General features: G+C 49.3%; 5 protein-coding genes across 5 annotated transcripts; 3 read left to right on the plus strand and 2 right to left on the minus strand.

The window, feature by feature from the left end:
• Window positions 1-151: 151 nt before the first annotated feature.
• PtrM4_104550 (HepA, Superfamily II DNA/RNA helicase, SNF2 family) lies at window positions 152-3,662 on the plus strand (the record flags this gene model as incomplete). Its single annotated transcript, XM_001936173.2, has 3 exons — window positions 152-434; window positions 491-3,527; window positions 3,584-3,662. 3 exons carry the CDS (start codon window positions 152-154, stop codon window positions 3,660-3,662), a joined length of 3,399 nt encoding a protein of 1,132 aa, XP_001936208.2.
• Window positions 3,663-6,323: 2,661 nt separating this feature from the next.
• PtrM4_104560 (HET domain containing protein) lies at window positions 6,324-8,408 on the plus strand (the record flags this gene model as incomplete). The annotated part of the gene is made up of 1 exon (XM_001936172.1): window positions 6,324-8,408. One exon carries the CDS (start codon window positions 6,324-6,326, stop codon window positions 8,406-8,408), a length of 2,085 nt encoding a protein of 694 aa, XP_001936207.1.
• A 2,999-nt stretch (window positions 8,409-11,407) lies between these two features.
• Window positions 11,408-11,947, minus strand: PtrM4_104570 (uncharacterized protein; the record flags this gene model as incomplete). The annotated part of the gene is made up of 1 exon (XM_066107569.1): window positions 11,408-11,947. One exon carries the CDS (start codon window positions 11,945-11,947, stop codon window positions 11,408-11,410), a length of 540 nt encoding a protein of 179 aa, XP_065962018.1.
• Window positions 11,948-12,139: 192 nt separating this feature from the next.
• On the minus strand, window positions 12,140-12,751 carry PtrM4_104580 (uncharacterized protein; the record flags this gene model as incomplete). The annotated part of the gene is made up of 1 exon (XM_001936170.2): window positions 12,140-12,751. One exon carries the CDS (start codon window positions 12,749-12,751, stop codon window positions 12,140-12,142), a length of 612 nt encoding a protein of 203 aa, XP_001936205.2.
• A 2,094-nt stretch (window positions 12,752-14,845) lies between these two features.
• On the plus strand, window positions 14,846-16,317 carry PtrM4_104590 (uncharacterized protein; the record flags this gene model as incomplete). Its single annotated transcript, XM_001936169.1, has 3 exons — window positions 14,846-14,851; window positions 14,905-15,128; window positions 15,183-16,317. 3 exons carry the CDS (start codon window positions 14,846-14,848, stop codon window positions 16,315-16,317), a joined length of 1,365 nt encoding a protein of 454 aa, XP_001936204.1.
• Window positions 16,318-16,462: the final 145 nt, after the last annotated feature.

A 16,462-nucleotide genomic window follows, 5' to 3' on the forward strand; every position in this document is an offset into this window, starting at 1 on the left:
TGATGTTGCGGGGTGTGCGGCACGCGATTATGGGCATCACGCGCACAGACACGTTATGTCGATCACCCGCAATTAAGAGCGCGTCGTGTGGACGTGTCGACGCGCCTGAAGACTTTATGGAGGCAAACTTCCAACAACCAACAACAACGCCATGGAATCGTCACACCCAGAGGAGAGACCTGTGAAGAAGCGCCGGTTCTTTATTGTGGATTCCTCGCCTGAACCGGTCCCGTCGAAACGCTCAGATGTTCCCCCATCTTCCCCGCCACCGCAGCCTCAGCACCATGAAGCGATACCAGACCGGACCAATGGCCATAGCGAGGACGAGGATTTTGGAAGTTTCGATGTTGGCATGCTTCAGGCCGTTGTTGGAGAACTTTCCGTGCCGATACTGCAGAAACTGAAGGATGTTAGTGGAAGTGACGTTCAACGAGGTAGGCAGGCAATTAACAATTCAGCACACTACAGGCGCATAGTTGACCTTTTGCAGCAATAAACCTATATCTGGATGGATCATGGGATGCAATGCCTGCACCGATGCCTGCCCCCGTCTTTCAATCCCGCCCGCAAAAAGTCCAGATGACGATAGCGAAGACGCTTAAACGCACCGAATCCGAAGCGTCCAATGCCTCCACGCCAGGCTCCGACACCTCGGCGCCCCCAGTATTACGAGTTATGTCTTCAAAACGATACATTGGTTCATTTGGCGCTGCTGCTTGGGCTATCAGAAGTGGTTCAGGCTTGCTGAAGCATGACGAGAAGATCCACATAGAGCGTCAGAAGTCGCAGCCAAGGTTGAACAAAGCGAAAAAGGTTATTCAGTTAAGAAAAGTAGATACAATGGTGCGCTTCACAAATGCGCGAGGAGAAGAAGTGGGCAGGCTCGACAATGAGTCAGCAGTCTGGGTGTCGGTGTTGATGGACCAAAAGGTGTGCTCGTTCGAGGGCTCCGTCGTCTATACTCCAGACAAGTTACGGACTGGCGATACAATATATCTCCAACTGCGCGCCTATTTCTTGCGCGGCGCTTTTGATAAGCGGAAGTTTGCGAAGCCGGATAACAACCGCGAGATCAATCTTTTCGAAGAAAAGGAGTCGTCCGATGAGCGAGACTTGCGTTTGCGCCAGATCGCTCTTGTCAAGCTATTCGAAGCTATCAATCTCCAGCCAACACACGAGAACGAGACGACAGCGAAACACAAAAGGCAGGGCCTGCTACAGGCAGCAGAGAGTGAGGAGAAGAAGGCTGAAAAGCCCAAGCCTAAGAGCGGGACACCAGCAACGTCTGGCGATACAACATCTTCGCCGCCTGCTGAAGAGGCCGAAGAAGGAGAAGAGCTTGAGCAGGATCAACTTGACTCACTGTACAAGAAGGCACAGTCGTTCGACTTCGACACCCCTACTATGGAACCTGCCGACAGTTTCCGGATGGACTTGCGGAAATACCAGAAACAGGCTCTGTTCTGGATGGTCAACAAGGAGAAGGACCAGTCAATTGAGGACAAGGAGACTTCGATGCATCCCCTATGGGAAGAGTACAGATGGCCAACCCAAGATGCGGAGAACCAACCACTACCGGCTATTGAGAACCAGGCTATGTTCTACGTCAATCCATACTCAGGCGAACTCTCGTTGGACTTTCCCGTACAAGAACAGAACTGCTTGGGTGGCATACTTGCTGATGAGATGGGTCTCGGCAAGACTATTGAGATGATGAGTTTGATCCACACCCATAGGAATGAAGTGAGCAGTGAAGCTTCGAAGACCTCTAAGACTCTCCCACGACTACAAAAGAGCAGTGCTGCTGTGGAGCTTGCACCGTACACTACACTTGTAATCGCACCCATGTCGCTACTGGCGCAATGGCACAGTGAAGCAGAAAAGGCATCCAAGGACGGCACACTGAAAGCAATGGTATACTATGGCTCAGAGAAGGCTGTCAACTTGCAAAAGCTATGCTGCGCATCCAATGCAGCAAATGCACCAAACGTCATCATCACGAGTTACGGTACAGTACTATCAGAGTACAACCAGGTCGTGGCGCAGGAAGGAAATCAAGGCTCGCATGGTGGCATCTTCTCACTCGATTACTTCCGCATCATCCTTGATGAAGCACATTACATCAAGAACAGGCAATCGAAGACAGCAAAGGCGTGTTATGAGCTCAGTGCGAGGCATCGATGGGTGCTGACCGGCACACCAATTGTCAACCGCTTGGAGGACTTGTTCAGTCTAGTTCGGTTCCTCAAGGTCGAGCCGTGGGCCAACTTTTCTTTCTGGAAAACATTCATCACAGTGCCTTTCGAATCAGGCGAGTATGTGCGCGCACTCAATGTAGTACAGACCGTACTGGAGCCGTTGGTGCTACGACGAACCAAGGATATGAAGACGCCCGACGGAGAAGCCCTAGTGCCACTGCCATTGCGAACCATCGAGGTTGAGAAGATTGTGCTATCGAAAGATGAGCAAGATATTTATGATCATATCTATCTACGAGTTAGAGATACGTTCAGTGCTAACGCCGAAGCTGGAACGCTGTTGAAGTCGTACACCACCCTCTTCGCTCAGATTCTACGATTGCGACAATCATGCTGCCATCCCGTCCTTACCAAGAAAGCCAACATCGCAGCCGATGCGGAAGACGCAGCACTAGCATCTGACCTTGCAAATGGGCTTGCAGATGACATGGACCTCTCTGCTCTTATCGAACGCTTTACGGCCGAGGGCGACCAGGACGTCAACAAGTTTGGAGCTCACGTATTGAAGCAGATCCAGGACGAAGCAAAAGCTGAATGTCCAATCTGCTCAGAAGAGCCCATGATTGATCAGGCAGTGACTGGATGTTGGCATTCAGCTTGCAAAGAATGCCTACTAAACTACATCGCCCATCAACGCGACAAAGGCGAGCTACCACGCTGTTTTAATTGTCGCGAGCCTATAAACGCACGCGACATATTTGAAGTCGTCCGTCACGACCATATCGTAGAGGACGACACAAACCACGCCTTCCGCGCCACAGATGCAGCATCACCCCCATCAGCCACACAAACCCCTCGCATCAGCCTCCGCCGCATTGGCATCGCCGGCTCCGCCAAAACCCAAGCCCTGCTCGGCCATCTCAAAAAGACACGAAAGGAAGAGCCCAACGCAAAAACAGTAGTCTTCTCCCAATTCACCTCGTTCCTCGACCTCATCGAACCCGCGCTGACCCGCGACCACATCCCCTTTTTGCGCTTCGACGGTTCCATCTCGCAGAAAGTGCGTGCGCAGATTCTAACCGAGTTTACTACTTCTCCCAGACCATATGTCCTGTTGCTCAGTCTGAGAGCCGGTGGCGTAGGCCTCAATCTCACGTGTGCGAATAAGGTCTTCATGATGGATCCGTGGTGGAGCTTTGCAGTCGAGGCGCAGGCGATTGATCGTGTGCATCGCATGGGGCAGGAGAGGGAGGTCAAAGTCGTACGGTTCTGCGTCCAGGGCAGTATTGAAGAGAAGATGCTTCGAATACAGGAGAGGAAGAAGTTTATGTGAGTACTTGACTTGACGTTTTCTGCATTGTGATTGGAGCTAATAGGTGATTTAGTGCGAGTTCGCTGGGTATGATGTCGGATGAGGAGAAGAGGGTGCAGAGGATTGAGGATATCAAGGAGTTGTTGAGTTAGAATAAAGTGTTCATTCCGAGGTTACGTGGGTGTATGCTTTTTTTTCTGGACATCTTTATGACATACGCATGGATGGGTACAAGGTGAGGTGAGGGACGTTGAGCATGATGGATTAATTAGACTTTGGCATTTGCAATGGCGTTTATACCATTAGACTTCATTCATCGTTTATTTGTTTATAACAGATATGTTGAGAAAGAATGACTCTCTCAGTCATGGCATGTAAGTGTGTCAATTGCTAACTATACAAAGCTCGGCTAATATAGAGCGGTGTGGGTCATGTGACTTAGCGTCCTCGTGACAGGTGACCGGAATATTCTCAACACTCCCCCATAAGCCGATCAGCTGTACCCACTACTTTGTATAGGTCTTGCAGTCGAAGCTTCTTCTCCCTTTATATGCTTCCACTGAACGCCTTGCATGCACTTTCCAACACTCCCCCAGAAGTGCCTTGTCAACAAGAATGAAACCTCCCTGTCACCCTATAGTGGCCGTTACGTTGCGAGTCCCTCAAGTAAAGTGAGGTATCGGCCGAGTGAAGAGTTGAGGAAAGAAGGTCGAGAAAGAAGGTCGAGAGAGAAGGTCGAGAAAGAAGGTCGAGAAAGAAGGTCGAGAAAGAAGGTCGAGAAAGAAGGTCGAGAGAATTTTCGCGTTTGAAAATCAAGGTAGAATCGATATCACCAACATACCGACTCTCCCTCGACTCCTACGTGAGAGTCAGCGCTCCCTCAGCTTGGTACTCCCAGTACTCTAGCTGTGTACGCTCTCCTCTGTCCCAGCGCTCCCCCAGCTTGGTACTCCCAGTACTCTAGCTGTGTACGCTCTCCTCTATCCTAGCGCTCCCCTAGCTTAGTACTCCCAGTACTCTAGCTATGTACGCTCTCCTCTCTTGTTGTCCCCGCTCCGTTCCTCCGCTCCTGCCTCCTTGTCTGTGTCCTATTCAGGGCTCCAGACCCTAACACCCTTATTCTCCCCATCGTTATATAAGCCTTTGCTTCTTTGCGTTTATTTAACGAAATCCTTTGGAAAGAAGATAAAAATCGATCGAGAAATCGGGTGGGGGTAGGTGGGTAGCGTTCGAGAGAGTAAAAAAACTTCGAGCACCGTCAAACGGTAGGTTTTCGAGTTTAAGGAATTGAAAGTAGCTGTCGAACTGTAGCTACTAGTTTAAAAAGAAGGTCTCGAAAGGTTACTATCGATAGGCAGGCAATTCGAGTTGTTTTCGGAAGAATCGATGGTTACCGTCGGTAGGTAGGTATTCGAATCGTTGTCAAAAGGTTGGTTGAAAAGGGATAGAGCAACCATTGCTCTCTTCGACTCGCGCGTCGGAATTGGGTATAACTCGCCCAAGGTATCTTCGAGACGCTCCCAGCTTCTCCGGACGATAGTCCATTTTTCTTCGGACTTAATACCCTTCGCGGTAGCCAGGGCGACGGCCCAGTGTCTTCAGGACTTAATACCCTTCGCGGCAGCCAGGGCGACGACCCAGTGTCTTAGAATATAGAAGGCGACGACCTCCTGGGTTGTTCTGGCGTAGACACGCATATACCAGCTTGCTGCCCATATCGAAGAAACGACACTCCGGACACTCACAATGCACACGCAAGCGCGTAAGCCGGGCTCATAACCTGTTGAGAAAGAATGACTCTCTCAGTCATGGCATGTAAGTGTGTCAATTGCTAACTATACAAAGCTCGGCTAATATAGAGCGGTGTGGGTCATGTGACTTAGCGTCCTCGTGACAGGTGACCGGAATATTCTCAACAAGATATATCATATCAGAAATTACACAGCATCACAATCCTATTATTACGATGCCGCATGCGTGCTATCTCTTACTACCGCCATCCTCGCTCCCTCACCCACGTGTAAAGTCCCTTCCATCCTTACTCTCACTCTCACCCCTCTTACCCATCCACATAGCTATTCTAACCCGCAATCAATCCATCAAACAAAGTAATCAAAGGCATGTGATCCAATGGTCAATACGCCCCAGCATTAGAACCGTGGTCTCCACGGGCCTGCAACGAGGGACGCTTCCCGTAGCCGGGCCGATTGGCCAGCTGTGGTTTGTAGTTGGGGAGATGCGAGTTCGATTCTCGCCGTGCCTAGTTAAGTTTTGTTTTTTGACATTTGGTTTTCTCGGGCTGGTTTTTTTGTGGTTCTAGAGGAAGCCGGTAGGGGAAAGGGTGGTAGGGGATGAGATGAGTGATGCGGGACAGGTGATAGGTGGGGTAGGGAGTGATAGAAGGGTACATCTTTCCAAACTGCCAGTAAGAAGAGGTGTAAGTGACATGTAAATACCAAAGTCAATCTCCACACGTCTTTCCACTCGTGACGAAAAACCACCTATACCAAAACAAATAAGGGTACTTTAACTTTACTTCGTTATAACTCTACCCCTACGTCTATGTTGCTCCTATGGCTTGAATATGTCATGCTATAGCTACATCTGGACACCACAGACCCCTTGTACCTTAAAACTATAGTCGCATAACTGCTTTTACGCCTCTTTTATAGCGCACCTTCTTTGCCTAGCTCAGACACGAGAGGAAGGTGGGGCGCCATGCCGAAAAAAGTTAGCCAATTTTAGAGGACTCAGCCTCACCTGCACCAGGCGACGAGCTTCAGTCTGATATATCTCTGCCAGAACTCAAAAGTATGCCCGAACTACTGCAGGATCTCGCATCTCACGATTCCAGCGACCCGTCACATCGATATGCTATCCACAATCCCCTTGGACCCTCGTTCTTCCAACTGACCCTCTCTTCCGCCAACAGAGCCGAGATCTTCGCAGAAGCCCTATCTGAAATCGACAAAAATCACAGCCGGACCTCTATCATTGTTGAGAATCTGCAGAAATGGAATCCCGAAGCCGCATCTCGATTTGGTCCACGTTCCACCTTGACCGTTCTGTCTACACCCTTCCGTCTCATCTACCCCAACTGCGACCTCCACTCCTTTGAAGAAACTGGGCTGTACGCAAGGCAATTTCTTGCTATTTCGTACTGTTGGCGCTCTCCAGAATATCTAGCAGAAGGCTATGAAGGCCACGATATCTGGCCTATCAAGAAATCCATCGTGGACGCTGTTTTGGCGGAGAAGGATCACCCAAGAGTAGGCATTTGGATGGATCAAATATGCATTGAACAGTCTTCAAACTTGGACAAGCAACTCTCTATCGCGGTTATGGATATCATCTACCGTTCGTGCATGCGAATGATTGTTTTGTTAGAGGACGTGCTTCTCACCGAGCAAGAGATCCAGCTCGTGCAAAAATACGACATCTCTCAGCGCCCCTACAATGGCGGCTGGAAGTTTGAGTCTAGCGAGATCAAAATTTTTGCAAGTTTCTACGAGAAAGTGAACACAGCGCGCTGGTGGAGCCGGGCGTGGTGTTTTCACGAAATGGGCGTGCATCGACCGTGGTCTGAGAGGCGCCAGACGGATCACCGATTCAATGCGACCTTCATCCTATGTGGGCCCAACGATACCACTTTGAAGATGAAGTGGACGAATATGATACTGCTCATGGGCCTCGCAATGCACGTGCTGCCCAATGCACAGCTCTGGTGGAAGGGACAGGCGACATTTTCTGGTATAATTGAGCCTGAAGATCAAGAGAAAGGGTGGAGCGGCAGTATCATGGCGCTTCATAATGCAATCAGCACAACGGGCTGTAGCGTCTTGCAGGATCGCATTAGTATTCTAATCAACCTGTGTGGACTGGGTCTGGCGTACAAAGGGCCGCCGTTGGACACTGAGGAGGAGCTACTATACTTGAGTAGTCTTCTCGCTTTGGCCGCCGGAGATCTACATCCCTTGAGCATGATGGACAGGCAGTCTATGATACTGAAGGGGAAGCCAACCTGGATATCGAAACACGAGGTGAATGATACGACGCTTCCTGGTTACAAAATTGGGACCATGGAAGGTATTCACCGAGTGGAAGAGGGGGAAATTGAGGTGGACATGCTTTTTCTCGATGCACCATGGAGATCACTCAAAGAAAAGGACCTCCGGCCTACGTACGAAATCTTCCCATACACTATAACAACCACACACCCCGCTAGCAAAAGACTGGAAGCAGAAGGTCGAGTAGCGTCTAATTATGCGTACTCAGACGCCGAATTCGACATACCCCGTCGCCGTTTCCTGGCGGGCTGCATCTTGAACGGAGCTATGTTTACCGGCAGATTATGGGAGCAGATAAAACGCGACGTCGTTGTTCCGAATTACAACGCCGGAAATAATAAGGACCTGTCATTCAATCCTGCATTTCGCAGCGCAGCAAAGGCCTTCTTAGCGCACTTGTTTCCTGTCTCGACGCTCTTGGGTATAGTGCAGCCTTTGCCTTCTATTCTGGACGACGCTACACTCTTCCTGACGTGGCTCACCGACCCGAGATCAATGTATTACATTGGACTTCACACCTTCCGTGTTCCGTGCACCATGCGTTGGGACTCGACATTCATCACATCGCTGACTATCAACGAGTATTTTCAAGACGGGTCAGATAGGGAGATACAGGTTGCTGTGCCGACGCATCTACTCAAGACGTCTTGTGTGCCGCTGCGAGTGTGGATTCTTCGGCCTGCAAAAGTCGATCAAGTGAAAGGGAAGTGGCGAATTGTTGGCAAGGCTTTGTTGCTTGGGGAGCCGGATTTGCTCACAGAAGCGACGGAGAGTGCGGGGAAGCCTGGGGCGAAGGTCATTCTGAGGGAGAGGACAGTTGTATGTGGGTGAAGAGAATAATTTCTTCTTCACTCGGAGTGGATTGAAGTTTTGAATTTTACTGATACTTAGGTATTTGTCAAAGGTGAGGAGCTACTTTTAATATTAGAACTATGGGAGAGAAAGGCTATATACGATAGAAGTCAAGGCGTTAGCCGCGGAGTTTACGTATGTAGGGATCTCACCACTGACACACACACCCCGCGTGAGGCTGAAGTGCTTGGAGTCTGAAGGACGTATGCTCATGCAATATGAAGTGGTGAAGATTAGTGTTCTGTTGTGGCCTGTAAACAGGTGGGGTGCATTGTGTATTGATGTGATGTATGATATGTTCTGATGTCTGAGAGGTCTGTGATCCAGGATTATATACATAGAGCAGTGGGCTGATTGATCGCTGAATCATCCACGTGACCATGCAAGGTACCTTGGGCTTACATTGCTTCTTGAGGTAGCATGAGTTGCACGTACTGAGGGCGTTTCTGGGCTCAAGGTTGTCGTTGGGTACGTCGCGCGTCGTGATTTGATCGAGCGATCTGGCTGAGGGAATTCGTGAGCAGTCTCCACCTGGTACTTGTGCTCAGAGGACATTCGCTGCGTGAGGTGCTATTGGGATCACTGCAGTCGATAGAAACTCTGGCCGACGTCTAGATAAAACACAATAGAGATGGCCAGCGGCCTTACTTGACGGAAAATCGTTTGTATTCAGATCGAAGAAACAAATATGTCTCAGAACACAGTCTTTACATGTACACAATGAAATATGTTTTGCCAATATGCATCAGTCCCAGATATTACCTGGAACCTCATAGTCCATAGCCTTCCAAACCGCACGGTAAGCTTTTTCATCTATCCATCGAAGCTTTTCCTCCATTTCCGAATGATCAAGATTCTGTTGTACCTCAGGCAGAAACTCTTCCGCCGGTTGGACCGCTGTCTTATCGCGAAAGTCTGCAATGCCCTTGCCCAGGGATGAGAAACTACCTAGGTAGGGGGAAGATTCCCTGACCAGCCCGCCTGGATGAATTCATCGAAATCCTTCGCAGCCTCATCAACAAGGCTCCTACCTCCTTTGAACATGTTGAGCGCTTCTTGTACTTCGACGCGGCTCTTGGCTTTCGCGATAAGGTCAATACCAGATGCTAAGAAATGTATGCATGTTGCCAGAGCAAACTGGTCTTCCACAACCTGCTTGGAGAAGCTTTCGTCGTCGCAATGTCTGAAGGACCCAAAATCGAATAACTGAAGTTGGTTGTGTCCATCAATCCTTATGTTGAGTACTTTTCAATCCCTAAGCATGTATCCGAGGTCTTTGAGCCATGCGGCAGCACCAAGAAGCTGTTTGATCCATGCACGGTGTGTTGCTGTATTGTGGAGGTCCCGGCCTTTTCTAATGACTTGTACTTCGGGAGAACAATACTAATGGGAAGTTTAGTGGGCAGCCTTTGTGCGAGGTTCGGGTGTCGGGTGTCGGTGGTTGGCAAGAACATCATAAAATGTGCTTTCTTTCTTAGAAATGGCCAAAACCCGGAGAGACATATGCATCTGCTTGATTTTGTCGTCCGTAGGTGGCGATTCAGCAACCGGATATTGAAAAGGAAGCTTCACCACAGCCCTATCTAATATCTCATAGACTATGTCCTGCAACGGCCCAATATTCAGGCATCTCGACCGCAGGAATGTGTAAGGGGTGAACCAGGTAAGTTGGGTAGGGTAAGTCGATGTCGCGAACGTAACCTTGTTGGTTCGCGGCTATAACTACTTGAGTTCAGCCACGTCACATGCCTTTCCTCAATCTATTATTGGAAAGCTATCAGCCACGTGCTAAATGCTGGACGTGGCTTAGGTCTCAAGTGATTTATTACGCGAGACGTTAGAAATGACCCAGCTCGTAGCGCTTAATTGGAAAGTACCGACTGGGGTGGAGACATTACATGAACCATACTCGTATTGCCGCCATAGGGCTGAGGGTGACTTATCAGCGTGTTGGTACAGCTAGAGGGTTAGATACTGCAATTTTATGATTATTGTAAGTCGCATGGGCAAAGTGGTGGATCTGTAGTAGAGGAGTCCTGCTACATCGTGGAATGAGGACCTATGCGAGAAGGCACGAAGGCGACAACGACCTTATGATTTTCTAGTATTAAGCCATCGAGCGACAGAGGAGAACCTTTCGTACACGATCCAAGTGATGCGACATGAGAATTTAGACTTGGGAAGAAGTTTTCTGCTCTGAAGTCGATGTACCTGTGGTTTTTCTCGACATGAGGTGGTTCTCGTTACGTAGTGGGGGATAATTAGAAATCCATATCTTCCAAATCATTGAACTTGGAGAAGGAGTTTTGGTTAGAACTCGTACAGTCTATCTGCCTGGGCAGTGTTGCTCAGAGTGAAAAAGACGACTAAGTACTTTGTTAGCGAACTAGACTGGGGAAAGATAGACTAGGGCGATGTTCCGGTCATCTCGTGCTTTTCCAGTGATAGTTTCAGTATCCGTGGAGGGCTGTCGGATAAACGTCGGAGAGTTGGTTTGCCCGGGCAGTGTTGCTTGGGGTGAGAGTGTAAGGATGTGATTTAGCGCCCACGCCTATTTGTGATCGACATATTTCTCGTACTCGGTCACTTTAGGTAAGGCTTGGCTGGATGTGTTTGTCCTCTAGGTCTGGGTGGATGTGTATGCCTTCTCCTGGTATAGCGTTTAGTAGTAAAGCTACTTACTCCTCCGGAGTGTTCATATAGATCATGGTATTTTTGTGTGCCGACTGTCAACGTCGTTTGTAGAATTCTTTAAGCTGGCGGAAGCTTATTTTTTTGTCTACCTTTTTTTGTATCTTGTTTGAAAAAACATCATGGCAGATAACTAGAAAACATAGATCACGGTATATCACAATTTCGGGACCTTTCAGGATAGTGTTAACAATAACTAAGTAAATTCTGATTAAATATAATGGTACGAAACATATGTTGCAAGGTTGCCTGCGCGTTGTCTTATGAGGAAGCCGTCTGCACTTTCCTCACTGCTCCCTAGACACCTTCGCCCAAAGTTCCATATCATTGAGCCAGTAAAACTGGTTCCGATGCATCCAGCGCTTCCCAAAAACATCGTCTCCGAACTCGTCCTCCAGCCCGTGGTCTTCAAACCCACTATCTATCTTCTCATACCGCTGGCTCAAGAAACGCGCGACATGAGGTGCTCCACGTTCTTGCAGCGAATACGACGCTTTTGCCGGATCAACATTCATCTTATCCCCAATAATCATCGCTGGCCCTGCTTCAGACTCCCCTTTGAACAAATTCGCGATGATTTGCACCAAAGGCACCTGAATGGAGAGATATACAGATGCCACAATCATGCCTGCATCAATAGCTAGCAGACCATCTGGATCAGAAACGAAGACCAGGTCTTCCTTTTTCCCCGGCCAGAGTCGCTGGAGTAGCAGATGATCCCTAATCTCGTAATTAGGATCCTGGAGCAGAAGCTTGATACCAGCGCGCGATGCATCTGTCTTCTTGTACTCATCTTGTAGGGCAGCGATGATGGTAAACATGGCCATGTGTTGTATACTGGATCGGTAGAAAGCTTTGTCCAAGTTGATTGCGCCGAGACCGAAACAGATGACTTTCGTGATTGGGGCGTGGGTTTTTGCGAGCGAGGCGAAGAGGTCTCGCAGGCGGAGGCGCGCATGGCTGATGACCCAGAAGTCCTTGGTGTGGCGGAGGGCCTGCCAGTACGTCTCCATTGCCTCTCAGGAGCAGTGGTCGTTGTTGAAGAGGCGTTGGTACGTGGCGATGGCGTAGGGAAAGGTGAAGTGCTCTTCCTCGTTGGCATATTTGCTGCTTTCTGACCGGTTGTAGCGGCGCATAAGGCAGATTTGCCTGGTTTGTGAGCCGTATAGTCGCTGGAAACCTGGGTACAGTTCTACGGGTGCGAAGTAATGAACTTGTATGCTGTTGTCACATGTCTTTCCGCAAGAGTCCCAGATCTTAGGCTGCTTGCCCTTCGGACCTGGTGCGTAGATCTTTTTGAGAGTGCGCTGGATAGGAGGAATCAAAAATTCTTGGTTGATATGGTTAACGTGTGTCTTCAAGGCTTCGAGGAGGGAGCGAGTATATACCGGGGCATTGTTAACGGCGTCTTCTTGGGAAACGAGGTCAACGCTGTAGGAAACGGCGCGTTCAAATTCCTCGTCATCAGAATCTTCGGATTCCTCACTATTAGAAGGATAGTAGTCGTTCTCTAGCTCTGAGAGTTGATTCTGTGTCTCGAGTTCAAGGCCTTGGAGGCTTGTGACTGCTTCATCAGTCAAGTCAACTGAAGCGTGGGCTGAATTTTCCCTGGTTGATTGAGGGGAGGACATTTTCTGGATAGGCTGGTTGGTTCCCGGTTAATTTATAATTTAGAAAGGGGAAAATACTCCTCCGTATATAAATGTTCTTGCTGCGCTAGATAGTGTTCTCTGATAGCGAGAAATGCCTTCTGCATAATGCACAACGCATTGTTAGAGCAGCGGGAAGCGCAGGTTGTCTGCATTGTGAAGATATAGAGGTCTGGACAGTGCTGTAAGGGGAAATGTGATATAGGTGATTTGGAAGTGGCAGGTAGAGTGATGTACTGTAACAGTGTGAGGAGTGTGTGTGTAGGGTAGGAAGGAGGGAGAAGAACAAGCGATATATATATTAGCTTTAACATTATGATCGTATCGGATCATCGTATGTTACATAACGATGAGTCCGACTCTCCACGTACTCATTACACTTGCACTAGATTTTCAAATTTCCAAGGCACACCATTGGCTCACAATGTTGCGTCCTGTGGCAGTGTTCTACCAGAACCATGGTATACTAAGTTGGAGGTAAAAAAGAAGTGGGTTTTTCGTGTAGTCGAGTTTCAACCATGGTTCAGATTGTACAATAGCCCTACCCTGAAACAACAAGAACGGGGTAGATTGAAGATGCCCAGTCATATTGAACCAAGGTTGAAGAATACAGAGACCTGGTATGGAACGATGCCATAACCAACCTTATAGGTTGGCAACTACCACGTTTGCTCCACTACAGTAAGTTGTTTCAGCCTAATCTTCGCAAACAGTATGAAACAAAATTTGATCTTGCGCTATTTACCAATATGGCAAAAGTTTTTCATTGTGCACAAATATTGGCAAGCCGCCTGACTGTTAGAGTCATAAGCTGCTCAAACGATGTCATGTTAGTAAATTTCAAGCGAATGATGATGAAAATGACCCAGATAGGGAATTACCAGACTTACAGAGACTGTGTATGAAGTATGGAACTGTAATCCCCACGTGGTAAGTAAATTGACCAGATTACGTAATCGACTGCTCCTTAGTTTGGTATGCCAAGGATGCGTACCGTGGCACTATGGAAGATGTAGATATGTCATTCGATATTGTACATGTCACAGAGTTTTTGTCCGGTGGCTCTGATGACATGTTGTTCCCGTTCTCGCTGCTCTGTCAAGAAAATAAGGTTTTCGTTACGATGCACGACGTCATTCTTCCAGACTGTCAACCATAGCATGGTTGCTTTTTAGCTGTCTGACGTGATATCAAGCTATAACTTGGTTTGACATGATGTATGCAGACGGCTGAAGCCGACGAGCGTGTAGCACGGCCGATGCTCTGCTCGAGTGCCGAAGACGTCGGATCGCATGTCGGAAGCTGCAAGCATGGGATCATGATGTCGTGGCGTCGTGGCTTTGCAGCTGCGCCATACATACTGGCTTAGACCGCGTTCATCTCGAATCGAATTTCGCAACGCGAATGCGAGCTCCACTTGGGCCGGCAAAGTCTCTCCAAGCTGCACACGGTAAGCCAACAAGGTCTAGTGTAGACTCACCCCTGCGCACAAACATCCTCCAGTCCACCAACGACAGCACCTCCCGTGTTCCTTCCCTTCGCATTCGCTTTGTGCCCTTCTTCGACGGCCTGAAACAACGTCCAAACAAAAGGTCCGTTGTGACGATAGCCTATCCGATCGGTCAACGCTGCAGCTCAGAGCCGTGGTTACTGGCCGGGCGAGCCCCAAATGCCGCGTCTCGGCCACAAAAAGTCCGTACCTGCTACCCCACCACCCATGCCCTCAACCCCGTCACACCACCACTTATGAACATACCACGCTCATAACTCGCGTCCACTTCACTCTGACCCGGCGCTGTTGTTACAGATCGAGGTTGGGCTGCAGACAGTGCAAAGCTCGCCACGTCAAGGTAGGCTACCGCTACTCGGCTATAACCAGAGAAGCACCACACCATCGTCGGCAACCAATACTGATATAGCCAGTGTGACGAGCTCAAACCATGCTCCAATTGTGCCCGTCATGGCGTTCCCTGTAGTCTTGTCACGTGGGATCTTAATACATCCCAGACTGCCGCTTCGGCATCTCCCGCGACCTCTGCCCAGCTGCGCACGAATCAGTCGCCAGTACAAGGATCGATGGGTGTAAGATCCACAATATGTCGTATGAGCGGCGTTGTGCTGACTGATGAGTGTAGGCCTCTTCAGGTCCTTCGCCTGAATCAGTTCCCTCCTCGGCTCGGCTCGACCATGCGCTCAATTCACCCAATCCAAACCATGGAGTGACCCAAACCACTGAATCAATCTCGCGCTCGGAAGAAGATGCCCCATCGCCGCCGGACTTGTATCCGTTCTTGTCCAAGTTCCTATACCGCACTGAAGTCACCCAGTCGGACTTGTGGTTGAAGGACTTGGAGCTCTTGTGAGTATGAGGATGCCTGAGCCCAATCGGACACCGCTCGCTAACCATTCCGAGGCACCATTGGATCATAGAAGCCCACTATACTTTATCTCCGCGAGATGACATAAAGCATGCGTGGAAAATCGTGGCTCCGAAGGAAGCCATCAAACACGCCTACCTAATGCATGAGATGTTAGCCTACGCTGCATTCCACAAGGCGCACCAACAACCCCGAGGCGAACGTCAAGAGTACTTTGAATTTGGTATCCATCACCAGGACAATGCTATTCGAGGCATCCGGGGAGAACTGCAACACATTACACCTGACGAGGCCCCGTCCATTGTGGCTGTCTCCATGCTACTGACGTTGACCGTCTTTGCCTCAATAGGCTTAGAGGCTGAGGTCAACCCCAGTCAAATCTCACACACTGCCATCGAAGGTGTCCTCAACTGTTTCAACCTTATACAAGGCATGGGAAACGTCCTTGCGTTAACATATGCGACAGTGATAGACTCATTCGTTGCACCGATGATGAGAGGCGCTTCGCAGCCTAACCCTTCGCAACCTATGCTACAAGAGTTAGTGAATCAAGTACCTACACTGGTCGCATTTATCCAGGAGAAAAGCGACCTTCCTGAGGATGAACGAAGGATATTGCTCGAGGCCATTGGTCATTTCGAACCGGTGCTACAAATGTCGATGCACGCTCTGGTGGATAATCGGGAACTACGGTTCTTGTATTGTTGGCCACTGCACTTGACCCCAGGATACACCAACATGGTGCGGCAAAGCCACTCAGGCGCACTGTCAATCCTGATGTATTACACGACCATGATTTACGCAGGAGAACCACGTTATTGGTTCCTGGAAGGATGGGGTAACCGATTGATGAAATCCTGCTACGAACTCATCGACCGGAGTTGGCTGCCTTGTTTGCAATGGCCCATGTCATTTCTTCCACCCGAAATGGCCTCCAACCTGAATTGGGACCTTCCACGACAATCGCCATTGAGAGCGCCTTGGACACGAGGGCCAACGATCAGTATACCCCATAGGCAGCCACAACCACCTGGATCCTCTACGTCTCGCGAAGGGAACTCAAGCTCTTCAAATTACGGATCGCCGGGAGATCATAAACCCTCTATTGGTACAAATGAGGCCTCAGCAAGCCGACGTCCGTCTGCCCAGAGCGACCAGACACAGATATGAAGATTTGGGCCCATATCATGAGGCAATCCAACCGGGAAAGGAAACCACAAAATCTGTGACCGATGCCACAGCGCCAACAATTGCCGCGTGGTCCATCACACACGAGCATGACGTTGGTATGCCTTGAACCTTTAGTGTGTCTAGC

Source organism: Pyrenophora tritici-repentis, chromosome 5 (assembly GCF_003171515.1).
Source record: "Pyrenophora tritici-repentis strain M4 chromosome 5, whole genome shotgun sequence".
NCBI classification, from domain to species: Eukaryota; Fungi; Ascomycota; class Dothideomycetes; order Pleosporales; family Pleosporaceae; genus Pyrenophora; species Pyrenophora tritici-repentis.